This window comes from Falco punctatus, assembly GCF_963210335.1.
Source record: "Falco punctatus genome assembly, chromosome: 1".
In the NCBI taxonomy this organism is placed as follows: Eukaryota; Metazoa; Chordata; class Aves; order Falconiformes; family Falconidae; genus Falco; species Falco punctatus.
Genome location: NC_137580.1, coordinates 55,153,457 through 55,173,738, shown reverse-complemented (window position 1 = coordinate 55,173,738; position 20,282 = coordinate 55,153,457). Strand labels below are relative to the sequence as shown.

The 20,282-nt window shown below is 41.9% G+C and overlaps 2 protein-coding genes across 5 annotated transcripts in view; one reads left to right on the top strand and one right to left on the bottom strand.

The window, feature by feature from the left end:
- ATP8A1 (ATPase phospholipid transporting 8A1) overlaps positions 1-4,662 on the top strand; it is a 136,323-nt gene extending 131,661 nt beyond the window's left edge. For all 3 annotated transcript variants that reach the window (XM_080403935.1, XM_080403936.1, XM_080403937.1), the window contains one exon: positions 97-4,662. In XM_080403935.1, coding sequence (XP_080260061.1) covers positions 97-194 — 98 coding nt within the window. In that variant the 3' untranslated portion in view covers positions 195-4,662. The remainder of the gene's footprint in view (positions 1-96) is intronic.
- Positions 1,238-19,327, bottom strand: SHISA3 (shisa family member 3). Of its 2 annotated transcripts, none has more exons than XM_080404617.1 (2): positions 10,828-19,327; positions 1,238-10,050 (listed from the first exon to the last, which is right to left on the bottom strand). In XM_080404617.1, the coding sequence occupies exons 1-2, from the start codon at positions 11,120-11,122 to the stop codon at positions 9,599-9,601; spliced, it is 747 nt and encodes a 248-aa protein (XP_080260743.1). In that variant the 5' UTR covers positions 11,123-19,327; the 3' UTR covers positions 1,238-9,598. The 2 variants fall into 2 exon arrangements, 1 of the variants encoding a protein (XP_080260743.1); XR_013930751.1 differs by having other exon boundaries at positions 9,966-10,050; positions 10,216-10,928.
- Positions 19,328-20,282: the final 955 nt, after the last annotated feature.

Below are 20,282 nucleotides of genomic sequence, written 5' to 3'. Positions count from 1 at the left end.
TATTCCATTCTGTTGACCTTTGTTGTTCTTATTAAAGCTTTAACCAAAAAATTGGATCAAAGCTTAATCAGTTTCTATTTTGTTTTGTATCTGCAGATGGCTACGCCTTCTCTCAAGATGAAAATGGAATAGTTTCCCAGTCTGAAGTAATAAGAGCTTACGATACCACAAAACAAAGGCCTGAGGAATGGTGAAGGAACATAGCTCGAGATTTAGGCCTTAGTAGTTACTTTTGTGAGACAGACTACTAGATCTTTGCTGGGAGCTGTGACCATGGCCCAGTTATCAGAGATTTAAAGATCTATGGTGGTCTTCTTCCATAAAGTTTGGATTTGTGTATTCAGTAGACATAAGCACTGTGCAACTATACTGTAACACACCATCTCTAAATTTTTAACGAGTGTTTGCTTAGCCTTTGTAAACAGATTGGAATTTACGTTCTATCTTGCCAGCTCGCTTATTTTACAATGAAGTTGAATTGATACTGGTCTGCACTCAGAAGGCAATGGTCAGATCACTAAACATAATTTACATTGACAGACCATTAGCATCTGTGAAGGTTTTTAAGTGTTAGTATATTTAAATACAGTTGATAACAAGCCTTTGATTTCAACAAGTGCTGAAAATAATAGTATCTTAATGGTGTTAATTCACCTTCTCTGAGAAAGATTATGAGTCGAGATGTTTATAGATGTTTGTGTCAAACTAACCTAAAAACGTTTGCCAAAGAAGTTCCATAAACATTTTCTGTTGTTAGAAGTAATTCGAAAGGAAATTAACTCCAGTCCTGATCTCAGAACTGCATGCTTGACTCTCTGCACTTGAGGAGAAAGATTTACAGTACAGTGAGTCTAATTTGAGTGGCCTTTACGGCATTTGCTTTCAAAACTGCAAGTCTTTGCACCTTTGGCCTTATACAAGCTTTTCCCTTATTTTCATTTAGTATTGCATATGTTGAAAATGGCTGCCACATTGTAAAACTGAGTACACATACTATTTTGTTCAATTTTTAAGAATTTGTCTGCCTTACTTCCCTTTAGCAAACTTTATTTTTGCAATGCTTAGTTGTATCTGCTTATACTGTAGGCTCAAAAAAAAGTTTAATTTATTTTTAAAAATTAATTAATTTTTCAACATTTTTATACTAAAATTATTTGAAATGCATACATTGAAACAGAGAGCAAAGCATGCCCTTCGCTAGTCTGTGGTATGTACTGGTTTATTTGCACTAAAGTAATTTCCTATAAAAGTGAAATACTCTGCAGCGTCCTCTTTACAACTTACTGGTCAAACAGAATACCTATATACTCTCACCTTTAAAAATGGAAAGGAAGTTACTGCAGAAAAAGATACACACCTGGTTTAAGGAAAGAAAAAAGAGGGGGGGTGTTAAATGAGAACATTGTGATACCTTTTTTAAGTAGTTATGCTTGGTATTTCTTAGCTTATCACCCAACAATCATCAGGTGTCAAACTAAGAAAAGCTACTTTAACTTCAGAATTTAGTTAAATCTTGTAGCTTTTTAGTCCATGTTTAATTTGGAGTTTAAAAGCCATCATAATTACATTTAAAATACATTTTTCTACAGTAGCAGTTGGTTTCATTTTTAATTCAATTTCTGTGCATTACATAGAAATCACCTTTTTTTCCCTCTAAATGGAGATCAGCTAGATGGAAAAGCAGAACAATGACATCCCTAATGATCTGTTATATTAAGAATTTCCTCTTTGCTCTCCATATCACCCACTTTAAGTTAAAAGTAAGAAGTCATCCAGTCCCATCTTTCTCTGCCCTCCTTCACCAGTCGTATACTTACTAAAGGTGACTTTACCTCCTTGTCTGCCATCTAACTAAACACTTAATATACAACTTTATTGCACTATCCAGGTTTCTTTGCTCCATTCCGCAAGAAACTTACAAACACACAAGGAAAACCCAACAAAAGGCAGTATATGAAAGTACATATTTAGGAAGGCATATCAATGGGAAGGCAGTCTGCATTTCATATGCATGTTATGCAATGTCTTCCTCTCACTTTCCCGGAGTGATCTTTAAACAGAAAACAGAAGACACAGGGACAAAGGGAACGTATCCCACTGGAAACAGTACTGCCAGTCAGTCATGCAGACAAGAACTGCCTTCAGAAAAGCCATTTCAGGCATAGATAAATAGATGGATCAATATGGGAGGGCCAAATCACTTGACCTACGGCAAGAAAAAATTTGGGGGCATGCCCCCTTCCTAAAATGGGAATCCCTATTTTCTGTCATCCAAGGGACAATGACCAACTTCAAAACATTTCTGAAATTAACCATGACACTGTTGCTCCTTTATAATCTTTTGGTGTACTTAACTCATATAAAATGACTCAATCCATACATACTCTTTTTATGGGGAATTTTTTTATTATTACTGTTTTTTTTCTGTTCTAAATTGTTTAATTGCTGATTTTGCAGAAAAGGATGAGGACTAGAATACCTTGTAAAATATTGACAATGATAAAGTTACATGATCTCTTATTCTTCCTATGAAATAATATTCTGTCTCACCATTGTAATACACTTTGTGGAAAATAATACACAATATGCCCCCAGTTCAACTGTCATAAAAAGGAAGAAAGCAACGGAAACAGCTCTGAGATCCTAAATTTAGACTGTTATATTTAAGGTTTTTAAGGCAGTCTTATCACAGAATTTCATCCTTACATCTTTACTGAATTTGAAGTAGTATTTCATTAAGTCTATTTTTCATTTTTATTCCTTCTGATGGGTTTTTCCTCTGTCTACTTTTTCTGGTAATTAGTGGCTGAAAGATATCACTTCTTGGAAATGGTAAAAAAAGATAACGTGGCATTTTTAACTGTGTTTTCTGATTGCTCATACAATTCCATTTTAAAATACAAGATCATCTTAGCTATGTATGGCCATTTTTAAATCAGGTCAAGTATACAATATGCACTTTATTTTCATGTCGAGTACACATAAATAATCTATTACTATCCTGTTAGTACATCATATCTTTGTTAAAATAAGGGGCTTGTGCAGATGTTAATTTAAAGAAAAAACTAGGCAAAAATGCTCGTAACAATGCCTCTGTTCTTACTGTTTGAAAAATCAAATGTGTATTAAATACAGAATTCACATGGACTTTTCCACCTGTTTCATGTGCACTGCATAACAATTACAAGTTAGTATTAAAAATTCCCATCAAAAAGTTGAACCAGTGCCACTCAGAAATCGGGTATCTTACATAAATACTGTTGCTTTATTATTTTTAAATATACACACACACACATATATATATATATATAAATAAATGATTCAAAAGAGTAACAGGAAGCAAATTTTAACAAACCTATTGATAATTTGTATTTGGAATTTTTTCATGCCATTTCCTAATTTTGCACTTATTTTTGCAAAGCAGTTTCAACAGATTTATACTTAGTCATCATTCTATTTGTATGAAATTATATATAAAATATTTTGAAACACTAAGAGATAGCTGAAGATTCCTGTATGTCCACATGCATCCATAAAATTCACTGTGTTAGAAAGATGTGCATTGTCTTAAGACTTCTTTCGTTACATTTAAGCCTGTCTTGAATGATGAGTAATTTAGAGTACGTGTTAAATTTAAGGAGAGAAGTTTTTCCCTTTTTTTCTTCTGTATTGTATAAAAGCACTTGTAATTCTGATGAATTTATCATTCTGTCTGCATGAGGCAATATTTCTTAAGTGTTCTGAGGCAATGCATGGTGGTTGCTGTTCCCTGTTTTTTAATGCCTTCGTTAAAAGTCTGCTCATAATATATCGAGAAGCTAGCGCTATGTAAGCAAATGAGTCTGTCAGTTCAACTTTCTTGGTACTGGATGTTTTCAACGGTAACAAAACTCAATAAATGAGTTTCTCCTTTCCTCCCTCTGCCCTCACTCCTCCAGTTTCCTCGTGGTTAACCAATACATCTTTATTAAACAAAGGAATATTTTAGCATTCCAAACCTGATTCCTGCTTACGCAAACCGTTACTCACATAGGCTTCAACTGGACTGTTTGTGAGTATAAGGACTCATCTGAGCAATGATGTGCAAAGTTGGGCACTTTGGAGGGTCAATACTTTTAACTGAAATGAACACATTTCTGTATAGAGAGTGATTTGTAAACGCGAAGCTGTGACTGGAACAAGTTTTGTTTTTTTTTTTAAATCATATTTTATGGTGTTAATTCATCGTAGAATAGAAGCCATAAATGCATTAATATTGTTTTTCTACTTCAACATAATTTTTCCTTAAGAATTTCAGTGTTTGGTATGTATGAACTGCTGCAGAAAGCGGTCAGTCTGTAATAGCAAAATTTGCATTCAAGGTGAAGTGAGGTTTTACAGCTCCACTAAGCCGTTACTGCTGAAACTGTTGTGGAAATTATGAAGCTGCATGAATGAAGACTTTTTGACTCAGTGTTTATGGTAGTTTCTCAGGTTTAGTTTTAACTGGATGTGAAATGCACTGTGTTTTATAAGTAGTTCTCTTTTAGTAACCCATTCAATTCTATGCAGTGTTACATGTCATTTGGCATTTGGTGAATGTGCATGTTTTGAACTGCAAATTTTAAATGTTTTGTCTTTTAATTGTTAAAAAATGAATAAACTTTGCCATTAAATGAAGAAGCTTTGTTGAATTGATTGGTTGCAAATGCTAGGGATTACTTTCAAAGGCAGGCATATATCTCATCACTCTTGGTTTTGAGTCCTTTAAAATGGAACATACGAGAAAATCCCGTTTCACAAATACCAAAGAATTCTTACATTATTAAGGTAAACTGAAAAAGCAGAAAACAGTTTTAAGGGTGGTGGGGTTTTTTAAAACACCTACTTGGAGATGTCTTTTTCAGTTCTCATGTGAAGTCCAGAAAAAGTTTAAAAAAATAAAAAAAAGGGAGCACGAGAGTCTGCAGTTTAGTGACTTGCAGCCAAGCCCTGACATACTCTGGTGGGTATACCATATTTTGAAAGAGAAGTATGCAGTTCAAGAGTGATAGAGTGGGAATAAGGAAATGTAGTCTCCTTTTTCAGAGGACAGTGATAAATACTGTATCCTTTGGCTATGATAGTAGCGGGTATTTCTTAACCCTAACAGTGCCTGCTCACTGAATTGAAACCTATATCCAAACCTAAACTGTGTTGTGGTTGTAGATAGATGACTGATTCTTCATATACACACTAGACATTATTTTGTAGATGCTGTATTCTGTCAAGGCAGGTTCCATAATAGATGCATCTGTCGTGCTGTTACTTTCATGATACCCGGTCTCTAACAGTAGAGCTGGTTGAAGGAGATTCCACCTCATGGTGTGTCACTGTCTCTATTTGCTGGCAGTCACAAGACCCTTGAAATTATTCAGGTTATAATCCAGTTTATAATAATCCAGTTTATAATAATCCAGGCCTCCTTTCAAATCCTTTCCCTCCTTTCTTATGGCAAACATTATTTTTAAGCTAAATCATTTCACTAACCAGATTTACACCACAGCCCCCTGAATTTGCTGGAGTCATAGATGGAGAGAATGAAAAGGAACAGAAAGGCATTTCTTCTTCTGCCTTTGTTAATGAAGGCAGCATAGCATGGAATTACAACCTCAACATAACTGCAAATCAAAAACTTTACCTGTGGAGCAGTAGACCCTCAAAAGCAGAAGCTATGTTCAGAGTAGTTCAAGTCCACACAGCGCATCACAATACGCAGAAAAACAGCCCTGAAAATTGACTCCATCTCCTTAATGTTACTGTTAAGCTGCAACTGAACAGTGGTGACAAAATAATGTCAAAATTGCTATTTTTTTAATTCCAGTGGGATTAGTATTAGAAACAATCCAAGAGTTTCCATAGCCATATCCTGTACTGCTTACCTAGTTTAAAATAAAATCCTTCAGACATTCTTGCAAGTACATGTAATGTTTTTCCTAGCACTGAAGAGTTTTGATGCATTTTGGAGATACACAGTTAAGAAACCCAACATGCAGAAACACAAACCAAATGGCTGATCTAAGTCATGTCACTATTACTCTTTGCCCACAGAAGGCTTGGGTTTCATACGTGCCATTACCCATTAATGGCAATCAAAGAATTGTGTGCATCGTGTGTGAATGACAATAATCAATTTAATGAGTGTGATTCTTTTTTTCATTTTGATTTATTTTAGACTCGTGTCACTAGTAATGAGTATGAACTAACTCCACTATTACAAAAAAAAAATAGTTGAATTTGTTAAAAAATAAGCATGGCAGTAAGTAAAGTATGAACTGTGTAAATGTTTCTTCTGATAGCAAGCAACTGCTTTTGCTTCAAGCATATATGTAGCCCTTGAAACTGTTTCACTAGTCATTAAAACAGTATCAGAATGTAATTTTTGTTCTGTCTGCAAAGTGTAGGAAAACTTTCCTGTAAATCATAGGAGCATCTAATGCCAGTAGGTCCTTTACATTGGGAAGGAAATTCAGCATTCTTGTCTGCACCCTGAATCCATCCGAGTTGGAAAATCCTGGCACAGGCAACAAGCACTTCAGTCCACGGGCTTGTGTTCTGCCCACGTCCTTTCCTCTCCCCTCAGCTATATAGGTCACTGCCACTGTAGCTACATGAACAATAATTTTATAGCTTCCTCGTAACTTAGAGATTCTCATCTATTTGCAGATGGTGCATTATCCCCACCTCACCTGTTTTACAAGTAACCCAGTACAGCTGTTTTAACCTCACCTGATCTTTCCCAGCCTTAGACCCCCATCTGCAAGATTTGTTGTGCTCTGGCTACCAGTCCATGAAGTGCCTGGCTAGCGCTCTGCGAACTTAGGTATGTCTGAGTCGGTGACGTTACTCCTGTGTGTCAGGCTCTTCAAGCCCTTTAGAGGTCAAACCTCGTGCGGCACCCGGAGGAAAAGAAGGAGCTCGCAGGGGTCTTCCCTGTGGGGCTGTTTCACACGACATGGCAAACTGTGCAGCCTCTGCCTATGCCAATTGTTAAAATCCTTAAGACTGCACGGAAGCATCATGAAAATCTGCCCCGATGTTAAAACGTTAACAAATCTGACCGCCGAGCCCGCTGAGAGTGTTAACAGTGAAGCAGCCTGGCCTGTTCAGCCTACACCTCCAAATGGTAATAGGCAGTAACCCAGTCCAGCCCTGGACCTGGCTGTGTACAGCCCATCTTTGAGGAAAACACTGAATTCCAGCTACCCATCATCTGTGTCGGGCTCTGATGACTAATCGCTCTTTCAAGGTACACAAAACTGCACCTTCTTAACTAAAATCGATCAAGTTTCTGCTTCCAGAAGGATCTGTGCTGCCCCGGTTTGCTAGGTAAAGAAAGATTTCTACTAATTGAAGAGTCATTATAGTAAAAGTAAAAAATACAGCTTGTTTTACTACCAGTTTCTGCTGTATACAGGATCGATCGGCAAATCTCGCAGGATGCTGCCAAAGAACAGAGCTGGTATCTGTTGCAATATTAAACAATTTTTCACGAAAGTTACTTGATGGAAAGTTCCATATTTCTTATCCATTCAAAATACACAGTGAAAAGAGTCCAATGAAACATCATCGAAAGCAGGCAAAAATTTACCCACCTCCTTACTTGAAGATTGTTTCTAAAAAAAAAAAAATGCAAGCCAAAACACTTACTTTCCAATAAATTTCCCAAGTATTAAAAGTTTTTAGATTTTTATAAAATGTATGCAGTGCATCATAATTTCAGTTTGTAATTAAGAACTACAGCATTCAAGCTAAAATCTATTACTTAAAACATCATTGTATACAATTTAAGTTTCTTTCTTAGAAATTGCATTTCCACCAGTAGTATCTGTTGGAGTGTAACGTTCATTATGCAATAAAGAACATATTAAAAGGGTTGTTTCAAAATATTTTTTTCATAAATGCTAAGATACTGATTGCTAGATATTTGCTAAGAAAGAGAATTACTCAACTGTCAAGGAAGAACCCATAAAGCTTTTCTAAAATACAGAGAAGTATACTGTAATTCAGAATAGACATGCTGTAATTTTAATATGCAGTGATACGCTAGTACTTGTGAAATAGGTCAGCTAGAATGTTCTTCAACAGAACCCACACACGGAGTTTGGGGCTCACAGAACAGGAAGGTTCAGCCTCTGATAGTGTTGATTCTGACACACACAATGTCTTCGTTTGTTCACAAAAATAAGTACACAGAGAAGCCCTTTAACAACTGCATTTTTTCCTGTGTATTTTCCATTTGCTTTCTGCATGTGTTTGGTTTAGATGCATTTTTTTCTTCTTCCATTTGGTCTGTTGGTTTACTCGGGTGAAGGAATGTCGATGGGCAAACAAAATTTATTCCTAGGGCAGGATGTTTTAAATTAAAATACCCAACTAATCAGTGTATTTTTTACCACATTTTTACCACAGTTACATATAAAAGACATTAATTAATCTATTCATTTGCTATACAGTCAGAATTTTGTATTGTATTAAATCTGCACAACAGGTGCAGTTAAAGATGTAAATCATTTACAAAAGAAAAATCAACTATTTTTAACAGGAAAAAACACAGTATAGGTACACCATCAAAATGAAAAAACTTGCTCATCAAACACTATCTGTACAGAGACATCCAGATGACACAACATTTAAACCACACAGTTTATTGATAAAAATTTTTTTGGTGTGACTACTAAATAATTAGTGTTGTCAATGCTGTAAATGCATTTTAAATTACAAGCTTGTCTTTACATTTTATACATGGCTAATTTTACAAATAGAACTTTATGATCCATTTGTCCAACTTACACATGTTGCTGAGCAAAAAGCCAACAACACTTCCTTCTGAAAAATGCTTTAATGCAACGCCATTTTGAGAATTTTATGCGGAGAAGTTACTAGTGATATTGCTGAATACGTTCTGCTTTTCTCATAGATAATTCAGCTGCTTGGGACTGGCTCATTTTCAGCTAGCCTAATCAGTACTAGTTTTAGCTAGCATAGTTAAAGTTTACAAACGCAAATAGGCAGTGTAAGTTCAGGTATATTATGTGTATTTTTAAAAACCTACGCATTTTGATATCTGTAGTAAAACTCTTCCTCTTATTCTCACTGCTTATAAAGTGGGAAGCAGTCAGCTGTTTTCAGGATCCTCTAGTAAATATTACTCCTCCCTTACTTCTCAGGCTTACTGCTGATTTATAGAACTAGTTTGATTATTATCAGTGGAACGCAGCCACCGCTTGTTAACTAAGTTAATAGCATTTAGGGTTAAAATGTCATTTGTAACACCGGGAAGGAAGTACCTTTATCCCAAAATTGTTTTTCTACTTGTCTCTGAACACTTCCTGCACAAATCAGACCAAACAATCAGAGCAGTCATGTTTTAGAGCAACTGTTTGGAGTATTTTACAATTCATTTGTTAGTGTGATCCAAGTTTGGGAAATGAGAACCCAAATGAGACCTTGCACTTTTCAAGGGCAACTCACCCACGGGAACGGTTCTGCCTGCCGTAGCCACAAAGCCTGTCAGTGTGACACCCACCGCAGCAGTCCCTGCACTTCTGAAGGCTCCCTGATTTCTCCACAACTCCTTTCAGCTCTGACTGAAATCGGAGCAGCTCTTCCCAGCCAGGGCAGGCTCTGGCTGGAGAGGGTACCCAAAGTACGGTGGTGACACCAGAAATCCTGACGGCTGAGTGAGATGGACTGCATGGGCTGTCTGGAAACAGCCAGATGTGTACGGTGGGGGTGGCGGTGCCACAAGGCACCCCGGCTCTGCCCGGGGGAAGGAGAACCTGCGAACCGAGCCACCGGTCGAACTGGAGCTTGTCGCAGTACTGGACTGCCGGGATGGCGTCCTGAAGCTTGTGGAGGCCAGGATCATGGGAAGAGTCTCGGTCTGGTAGCTCCGCAGAGAAAATCTTAACGGCTGCGATGGTTGTTTAGGTCTTAGGCACGTGCAACAATAAACTGCTACCAGCGAGCCCACGATGATGAAGGCAATAAATATCGATCCAACAATGAGGAACGGCACGTAGATCGGTTCTGGGAGAAGAAAGAATAAGAAAAGCCACGCACGTTAGCCTACCGAATGCAACAGGTCTGCCGCGCTGAAACAAACCCCACAGCGGGTCTCTGAAGCCCCAGACGGTTTCAGTCCCACCAGCTGCTCGGCAGGCAGAGCCTTCAACCATTATCGCCAGCACAAACCTGAAGTCTAAACCTTTCCTCTACCAGTCGAATCTTCCTTCTGTTGACAGCTGTAATAGCCACCAGCGGTAAACGCTGCCGGCGCCGCGACCCGTTCGCTGGCTCCCGTTGGGGCTCCCCCAACGCCCCGCTGCCCCTCCCCCAGCCGCGGCACCGCCAGCGCGCGCCCGTGCCACAGCTCGAACCTGCCGGCGAGGCGCGAACGTTGCAGGCGCCGCCAGGTCCCTCCCGCTCCCGAGGTGGGAAAGCGGCGCAGAACGCGTGACCCGGGACGACCCGTGACCCGGGACAACCCGTCCCCGTCGGCGCGGCCGCGCTCCTCTTCCCCGGACAGCCGCCGGCCCCGGCGCGGCGGGGCGGTGCTGCAGCGCACCGGGGCCCCGTCCCACCCCGGAGTTAAGCACCGACAAGTTCGCCGGCGCAAACCTCAAAGCCAGCTGCGCCTTCCCGTTGGGATGGACCCAGCTGCCGCTGCCCCGGGCGCAGCCCCGGGCGCCCGCTCTGCCCCCCGCACCCGCCGGGCCGGGGAGCCCCGCAGCCGCGCTCCGCCCGGGCGATGCTCCGCGGGGGCCGGTTCCCGGCCGCCCCGGGGCCCGCGGGCCGGGCACTCACGGGCGGTGACTCCCGGGTCCGGGGGCTCCCGGTCGTTGGTGCAGCCGCCCTGCTCCAGGCGAGCCTCGGCGGCGGCGCAGCAGTAGCGCAGCGCGCAGGAGCCGCAGCAGATGGTGGCGGCCGCCGTGTCGAAGCCCTCGGGGCACTGGAAGCCCTCGTGGTAGCCGCCCTGCCCGTCCACCCAGCCGTGGCAGTACTCGCCGCCGCCGGGCTGGCCCCCGCCGCCGCCGCCCAGCAGCCCCAGCAGGAGGCAGCGCAGCAGCAGCAGCAGCAGCGCCCGCCGCCGCCCCGCCATCTCCCCGTCGCCGCCGCCGCCGCCGCCGCCCGCCCCGCCGGGGCAGGCAGGGGGCGGCCCCGGGCGCCGTGCGGGGCCTCCTGCGCCACGGCCGGGGGGTGGGGGGCAGCTCCCCCCGGCCCACGCGGGGCCGCCCCCGCCGCGCCCGCGCTCACCTGCCGCCCCGGCCCCTGCCGGGCATCGCCCCGGCCCCCGCCCCCGCCCCGTACCTGCCGGTCGGTACCGGAGCCCGGACGGAGCGGGGGCTGCGGCCAGGTCCGCGCTTGCCTGGCGGGGCTGCTGCCTCTCGGGCGCCGTGCGGGGAGGGCAGCGCTGAAACGCGGGCGGCGCACCGAGGGGACCCCGGCCCTCCCGCCGGCCGGGCCCCGGCAGCGGGTACCTGCGCTGGCGGCTGGTTAAAGCCGCCGGCACCTCCCGGAGTCAGAAAAGCCAGCACAGCGTGATTTACCGCAAGGACTCTCTGCTTTTTAACCTGTTTCCTTTCCTCTGTGCTTTTTCTGTGCGAAGACACAGCAGCATATGCCCAGAAGATTTATAGCCTCTTTCAGCCAAACACCGGGCCCGTCACCTTCCTTTTCCAAAGGGAGAGGGCGAGTGTGGGTCTGAGGAGGAGGGACACATCTGTTCCTATGAGCCTCTGATCTTTTTTCTCCTGGAAGAATAATGGCAAGTCACCAAGCATCAGGAAAACCACAGAAGGAACTGCTTATTCATTTATCTAGAGGAGGGGGGAAAGAAAATATTTTAAATGAACTGAGCAGATCTGGACTTGTGGTTCAAGCAAAGAAACATTTCTTTAAATGATGTCTCCCCTGTGTGCTATCGAAGAGACATTCCTGCTCTAGCAGCGAAAGTGCTTAGGGAATGAGCGTTACATTAAAGTTGGGCTGAACGAAAGGATTCATTTTTACTGCATCTGAAACTTCCTGCCATCATTTACTGCTGGGGTATGAATATGTATATCGGAGCCTGACCACTTGTCAAACGTTTTGAATGCCTGTGTCACTAATTTCCAGAGTTGGCAGGTTCAGTGAAACAAAAGGAACAAAGCGTGCTGTGTACCAGCAATAAAACTGTGTGCCGAGAACCATCGATCAAGACCTTAGACTTCTGGCCAACCCCTAAATACAGTCCACAAGCACAGTATTTGTGTTAGTTTTTCTTTTAACTAATCTATTCTTTTTTTTTTTTTTCCTCTGACCCTCTTTTCCCCCTGTTTTGATTTCTTTAAGTATAACCAGTACTACCAGGTAGGAAAATCAAATAAAAAAATTGCATAAATGCACAATATTTCTCATGACTATTTAACAGGTGTAGGTACAAAAATAACAAAATTGGATACTAAAGGAAAACACATACATTTTGAACGTGAAGATGTGATATTCTGTCCTCTTCTGTATTTTCCTTTTGAAGTGATGATGTGAATTAAACTTGTACCAGCTGTCCTGACTCTGAGTTCCTAGTTTTTATAGGCCAACATTAAATATTAATATAATTTTGCATTTGCCTCACTGTGGTTTTAGAGCAAACACAGCCTTCATGGAATGTTTTAAAATGTATGCCTTTTAAAGGCATAATCCAGCTTCCAGGAAGGTCAAAAGGAATCTCTTTGTTGACCAGGATGAGGCTTGGAGCAGGAGCTCGGTGAGGTCTCCATGGTATGTTCAGCTGTCCTCAGGTGCAGAGGGCAGAGAGACAACAGATCCATCCCGTCAGATTTGCAGGAATTGCTGAGTAAACGTGTCACAACTCATACACTGATATTGCTGATTAATTCACCAGCTCCCAAAAACAAGAGGTCTGAAAAAAATCCTTCTGATATGTATATTTTAGATATTAAGCTGCTGCAAGAACTGCAGATATTTTTCTGGGGGACGACGACAACGGGAAGGGGGGGGCTCCCAATTCACAGGCATCAGCAAGATTTTGACCTGGGGTTATTTCTCCTGTGTTACATCTCTAGTGCTTGGTTCATTGACAGTTTGTCTTTGTGTGCCCCTTTACGCAGAGGCTACTCTCTGCTCCCCTCTTGTGTAAACGGATGGCAGTTGTACAGGGTTTCCATTAAATGTGCACAGCTGCCCTTCCCTTTATTTGAATCCCAGATTGCCCGATCCTGCATGAAAAGACCCGTAAGGGCTTAAGTATTTGCTTGAAAGTGCATGTGGGGTTGGTTTATTTTTGTGTGGATAAATGGCATTTCAACCACTCGAGTGGATTTATCTCATTTGTGCCAAAAAAAAATCAGAGGCAGATTTCGGTACTGCTCTTGCAAACACAGCCAACCTTGAAAGTTTGAAGGTACATGAGCAGTTTTCCTCTGAGCTGCCGAGATCTCAACTGACTTCTTTGGGCTTATTATTTTGCTTTCTCTGAAATACTGATGCAGTGTAAAGAATGTGATGTGACTCTAGTGGAGATGAACTGGGTTATTCTGACCCAGAGAGACAAAAACCTTTGCTCTGCTCCCCTTTTGTAAAGATTGCTTCTGTGCAACCACATCCTTACAGAATTTTACATGCTAGTGGATTCATTTGCATCTATTTATGTCATTTACTTTAAAATAAACTCACAAATAATTAAGAATACAGGAAAAAATATCATGCAAACTGTTGGTGAGCATCCTTCACTTGCAGTTTAAGGACATCAGGTGGCTCCTTTTAGAGTGGGTTTTTTGTGGGTAATGTTCCTGCGAAGTACCCATGCTGACTTTGCTTACTATTTTTTCTTAGCTGAAGCCTTCCAGCTTCCAGGTGATGTGTCATCATTAATTTTGAATGAAAAACACTGGGTTTAATAGCTCATATAGCTATTGCTCTGATTGTTGTTGTTTATAAAGCTTAGTATTAAAACTGATGAAGGTGACATTAGTCATATAACAGGCAGAAAAGATAATTTCATTGTGGTTTAAGTTGTTATTATTCACCAGGCTTTTCTCACTCTCCCCACAGCAAATCTATGGGGAGAGCACATTACAGTACTCCTCATCTGCTTCAGTGCAAGATCAAACAGTTTTTCTTAAATTACTTCTGAAATCATTGCATCCATGCACTCAGTAATTACCTCACTTCTGCCAAATGGATAGATTGTAAAAGGAAATACTAAAATCAAACCTTAAACAGATTCATAGTTTCTACTAATAATTTTGTGACGCTATTTTTTGGGTTTGTGCTTTTTTTTTTTCCTTTTCTGTTTTTACTATGATACTTTTGGGGTTCCTTCACAGTGTAAAACAAGTTAGTGACCCATGAAGCTCTAGTATGAGAGCTGATCATATCACCATCTCAAGCAGGCACTATCAATGTTGGCAAAGCCCTGGGACACTGGCTTGGCTACTAGAGTCTGAGCAGAGACTGGATCTTCCAAACGCTCCTAAATAATGTCACACTTCTATCTTAGCTAGGGTCATGAGGGATAGGCTCAGCTCATGTCTTGCTTTATGTAATCATCAGGATTAGTCATTTCACCCTGGCTCTTCATTAGATACTGTCTTGAATTTCAAAGAACAAAGAGGCTAAATTCAGCTACTGGTTTCTAAAAACAGCCTGGTGCAAGCAGATTCCCCTTTAAAAATAAAAATTAAAAAAAATTACCAGCTAAATTGCAAACTCATTAGCTAAGTGAGGTGCTTCATTAAGCACATAAGGACTGTGTTGAATAAAACCCTGTATGCTGCTTTCTAAACCTGTATCCTTATTCTTGGCTGGTTGTTGAAAAAGCCCCTCCTGCAACGGCCTTGCTGGGAGAGACACCTGCCAGGCCACAGACATGTCCCAGCCAAGGATGGCCGGCTGGGAGAAGTGCTTGGAAGTGCCTCAGCCTCAGCCCCACATCCCGAGGAGGTTCCTGCCACAGCTCCTCTGGCTGCAGAGCCTTGTCCCGTCACCTACATCAGCAAATTAAGACAGACCTGTGAAACGCACAAAATATGTTCTGGTTGACTGAATCAAGGGGAAACGTGGTACTTTGCTTCTTTCTTTTGCCTTGCCTCTTTCTCTACATCCTTTCATATCTGGGAGGGAGGGTTCATTCTGGTCTGGTTTGGGTTGAGAGTGGCAGCTCTGACAATCAATTTGTTATGATTTATTTCTAAATAAATATTTCTGGTATTTGACCCAGCACTGCATTGTTTTTCACCCTGGTCAGGAATATCACCATGTTTTTTGAAGTCTCTCAGGAATACTTGAGGGGTAAGGTTGCACGGGCCAGCTGTTAAAAGCAGCACCACTTATGCTTGCCCCTAGTGAACCCACGGAGAAAGCCGGTGACAGCTTTCGGAGTAAAATGTACAAGCCAGGCTGTCTCAGCCTAATACTGTCAAAGTGAGATTAGTCACTCTGTAAGTGCCTCAGGGCTTACTCAAGAAGTAGGATGGTTGGGTTACTGGTATCTTGATACATATATATGCACAGCACAGTAACATTCCCTTATCTGAAATCTGTAGCACTGCTGGGTGGAGGAGTTAGGTTCAGACTTAAGAAGTCATTCTTCTAAGGCTTCAAGAGCAGAAGACATTCTTAAGCCAGCAATGCAGCCACCATCCCTCTTCAAGGAACGTATTACCCAGCCACCCCCCACCTATCCTTTAGGAGATTGCTCTTGTCTTATGCTTGAGCTCTACAGAGACCATGTCATGAAAGATGAAGAGATTTGCTTACACACAGTAACTTACGTACACTGAACATATCTCTTCTATACAACCACAGCAGTGCTTTCTGCTCTCTGTCTCAGCATCCAGGTGCACATAGTGCTGCTAGGAGTAGGAGAGTAAGGACAGATGTCTAGGAAATATAAGAACTGGTGATCTTATGGGATGTGCATTTTCCCTTCCTTCATTCTAGTTGTGGTTAAAAATAACCTGTCTTATGGTTACCAAGAAAAGTTTTCCGAAAAGGTGTTTGATTTGCTTTTAAACCAGAAATTCCTGTGATATTGAACTCAGAAACAAATTGTCCAAGCAGGAATTCTCAATTCTGAAAGAAAAACCCAGTACGTAATTACACCAACCACTAGTACAGCAAAAGCCAATAAAAACCCTAAAGAAAAAGTAAAAAATTAAGTACAAAAATGGCTGTCTTGTATTTTTAACATCTATCTTCAAAGCACTGAGCATGGGGAAATGTTTTGACAACCAAAAAAAGATTGGAAAATGACCACATTTTGACCACTGCTTCACCTGGAAAGTGTTAATGAGTTGTAATTCAGCGCATAACTTCTTCTTTGTAACTTGCAAAGAAAGAACAAGTTCTTGCTAGTAAATAACTACATTTTCTAGCAATCTTCATAACTGTAACCATTTTCGAACACTACCAAGCCAACCAGTTAGAGGTAGAAAGCTCAGTATGCTATTGCCATGCAATTCCCTAATCCCCTGAACAGAAGACCTAGTGGTATAGTCATATTAATGAATAATGCTACAGAAAGGTCAGAGGAGAGAGATAGCATCAGTCAGACCTGCTTTGCTCTGCAGCAGAGTGTGCACGTCTTTTTCCTTGCAACAGAATTAATGACCAAAAAAAAAGTGAAAGGATGTGAGGGAACATGACATTTGAGCGTAGAAAGAAAATGTGCTTACCAGGGAATGAAGGCAACTGCGGGTTTTTTCACTTGCACTAAGAAAAAGAATATTTCAACATTCAAAAAGAAAAACTGAATACATACCAATGGATTTTTTTTTTTCAAAATAATTATTGCTGAATGAGAACACTTTCAATTTTTAATTAACACGATGTCTAATAAACATGTGTCTAAGTTTAAAACTATGCAGTTTCTTTTTCTATTATTACGCAATTAAAGCACAATAATAACAATTCACGTGTAAAGAAATCTCTGGATGGACTAGTTATAAAGTGCCCTAAGGTGCATCCTTTACAGAATTATGGGAGAACTAGTTCTGTAAGATATATCAGTACCTAGTATACATAGATTGTTTATAATGCATCAGAGTTCTACACAAATAACTCATCAGCAATGGATCGTCTGAATCTAAAAGAACAATTCCTTTGTAACACTGAATCTGGTAAACTAAACTGTTCTCTGACACTTAGTCAGCAACCAATTAGATAATTTTATTAAATATTTTAATAGTACAAACAGGAATTTTAAAAATGCATATATTATTGCTGTTAGCAGTTTATTCTGAGCATTAAATAGCAGCTATTCAATGCTGAAAAACAGGGCCAAATTCTGCATGATCAAACATGGGAGCATTCCCTCAGCTCCTGTGGCTCAGGTCCTCCACACCCGCTTCCTCAGGCTACATTTCACCCACAAGGACCACCCATTCATGTTTGCATTTATATCCTTGCACCTTCATTAAAAATAGTTACATTTTGTTCATGCATTGTATTTGTCCTGTCTTTGGAACAGCCACTTAACACTTCCTATGTGCAGCAGATTTCCCAAAGTACGTAAGACCTTGCAGGTCTGAAGAAATTAGCATTTGATGACATAAGTTACATCTACATTTATGATAATACAATCAGTGAACAAAATATTAAGACAGCTTAAACACTGAGACCCGTATTCTTCCTTTTGGCTGCAGGTGGGTAGGATTTAAGGAAAAGCTTAACCTCAGCTCCCCACAGCCTAAGGCAAGTCAGAGACCGGGTCAACCTGGCACTGGTTTGTGCAGCTGCAGAGCTGCTGCAAGTTGTGCTCAGCTGCTGGTTGCTCCTGGTATGCTGCCTTTCCAGATCGAAAACAGGATGGGTCCTGCCATTCACCTCATCCAAACACATCTCTCTGGCCATCAGTAACTGCTTCAGGGGAGGTAAAAAGCCTCACAGCAACACCACGTTCACCTCCCTTGTGCAATGAGCTGTAAGGCACGTACTGTATGACTGATCAGGGTGCATGCAGAGGAAATACTTGGGGATTCTGGTCTAAAGTGCACCATCCTGAAATTTCCCCAAACAAGATTTGTGTGCAGGGAAGAGGTTTTATATATTGAGCCCAATATATAATAAACTTTGGTTCACTAATAACTGGGAACTGGCTTTAACTCCAGTCCTAGAGCAGGCACACTAATACTCTCTTCAAAATATTTTGCTGGCAACTTTTTGATGGCAGCTGAACATTGAGCAGATGCCCTTCACTGAGCTGTCCTTTTTTCCTGAAATAATACAGTGAACTGAAAGTCCTGTAAAGTGTCTAAATTGAAGTCTCAATGTGCCTTTCCATATAGTATTACTCTGTATCTGCAGGTGCTGCATTTCATTTGCCTTCATGATGCCCACTCATCTGATTCACTCAGGTCTCAACACAGATCCTCCAACCCTGACTGCTCTGTTCGGCTCTCTCATGAGATCTGTCATCCTCAAACAAGTTGGTAAGTCATAAACTGGCTCTCGCCATCACCACAGACCCAATTCAGTAGTGCCAGGCACAGTCTGCATTGGTGTCTCACCACAGTTCTCCCTGAAGCAACCTCTTCTGTTAGTTGGCACATCTCCCTTGCCTTGAAGCGATGACATGACATGCTCCTGTGGTTGCTCCCCATGCTCCTTCATGCAAACAGCCTCCAGGCATGAGCCTTTCCCCAGCTGGGGCATGCCTGTGAGGTGGGTTGCCTTGCAGTGTCCCCTGGCACAACATCTGTGAGAAGTCTTCTGTCACTGTTGTTTAGCAAGTGGTGACTTCCAAACCTTTTATCTCCTCCTTGAGGGGCCTGGACCTCTTGCACCTCCATCTTTGTGTGCAAGTGCAATAACTGTGCAGTCAGTGGTAATGCAGTGTTGCTAAAACAAGCCTGCTGCTGCTGCTCAGGCCTCACCCTGATGGGGACTGCGTTAGTTTGCCATGGTTAATCACCCAGGAAAGATTTTCACTGGAGAACTTTCAGCTGGCAGCCATTAGCGTGCTTTATAGCCATCTCGCCTAATATCCCCTTGGCTTGTGGATCTGCTGGAGTGGAGAGCAAAAGCCTTGCACTGCATTTGCGTCAGACCTAGGGGCTTGTTAGGGGCTCCGGAGTCAGCCTGGGAGTGACTTCTGCTCAAGCCAGACAGCTCCATGCACACCCTGTCCTTCCCCATCTTGGTCTCCACACCAATTTTCCTGCTCGGGAGAGAAAACCTGTGGGAGAAGGAACAAAAGCTTTAGCTCTTCCTACAGCCTTAGCAGATGACTGTCCTGCAGCCCAGCTTTAAGGAACAAAAGATAGCTCAAAGCCTCCTGGCTGGCATCAGCTGTACGTGGGGTGGCACAAACCTGTTTCACCTTTCGCAGCTGAGCGCGTTACTGCTGGGTAGGTACAACGCAGCTGCGAACTCTGATTGTTACTCAAGGGAAAAAACGAGTAGGAAGACATCTCTGAATGCAGAACCAGTACAGGCTATGCTCTGCCATTTAGGAAACCTAAAAGGGACTAAATCTTTAAACAACTATGAGTAGATCCATAAATATTTTGGTGAACACATTAGTTATTTCAGAGAGCAGTAATGTCGACTTAAAATATTTAGCTTTTGAATATGACTTGAATTATTTGCATAGACTGAATGTAGCCATGTGCTTGGGGAATTAATAACTTTACCTCTAAGTATTACTTATTATTCTTATATACAACAGCCTGAGGAAATTTTCTTTTGCTTATCTACATTTCAGTCTCTTTAGTTAGATTTCTTCTGGGATCTGACCTATAAAAGCAACTGGATTTATGATATGCTGAAGTTTACAGCAAACACTTAACAAATACTCCTATTTCAGATATGAAATTAATAGTGTTTAAATATAGTCTCAGATGTTATCATTTTTGCTGTTTACCAAGTGAAGTAGTTTTCCAGCAAATGTCAAGGAACCAGCTAATAGGTAAACATGCCAAGGAAAGTTACTGCACAGTGCCATCTGCGGCACCGGTCGGGGATACTGCAGGAGCTGGTCATGGCTGAGGACATCAGGGGATACTCATAACCAAAAAACATCATGGATTCTCCTCTTCTGGACACAGTTTCTGTCAGTGCAGAGCATGTATTGCAGAAGGACCTTATAATACAAGATGTGCATGACTTGTGTGAGGAGTGAGAATTCACACAGAGTTTGGAGGATAATCATTTCTCTGAATGATGTTGTTTGCAGCATCAAGGACATATTCGGAATGGCCAGGTGAAACCATGCAGGAGGGCCAGAGGAGTGCACATCCCACTGCTGGTAGGGAGCTTCC

What these genes read in the sequence shown, in the direction of transcription:
- SHISA3 (XM_080404617.1), bottom strand. Translation starts at nt 11,122, where the DNA reads ATGGCGGGGCGGCGGCGGGCGCTGCTGCTGCTGCTGCTGCGCTGCCTC. An exon ending in GGACCCGGGAGTCACCGCCC is followed by an intron (nt 10,051 to 10,827) that starts GTGAGTGCCCGG and finishes TTCTTCTCCCAG; the next exon opens with AACCGATCTACGTGCCGTTC.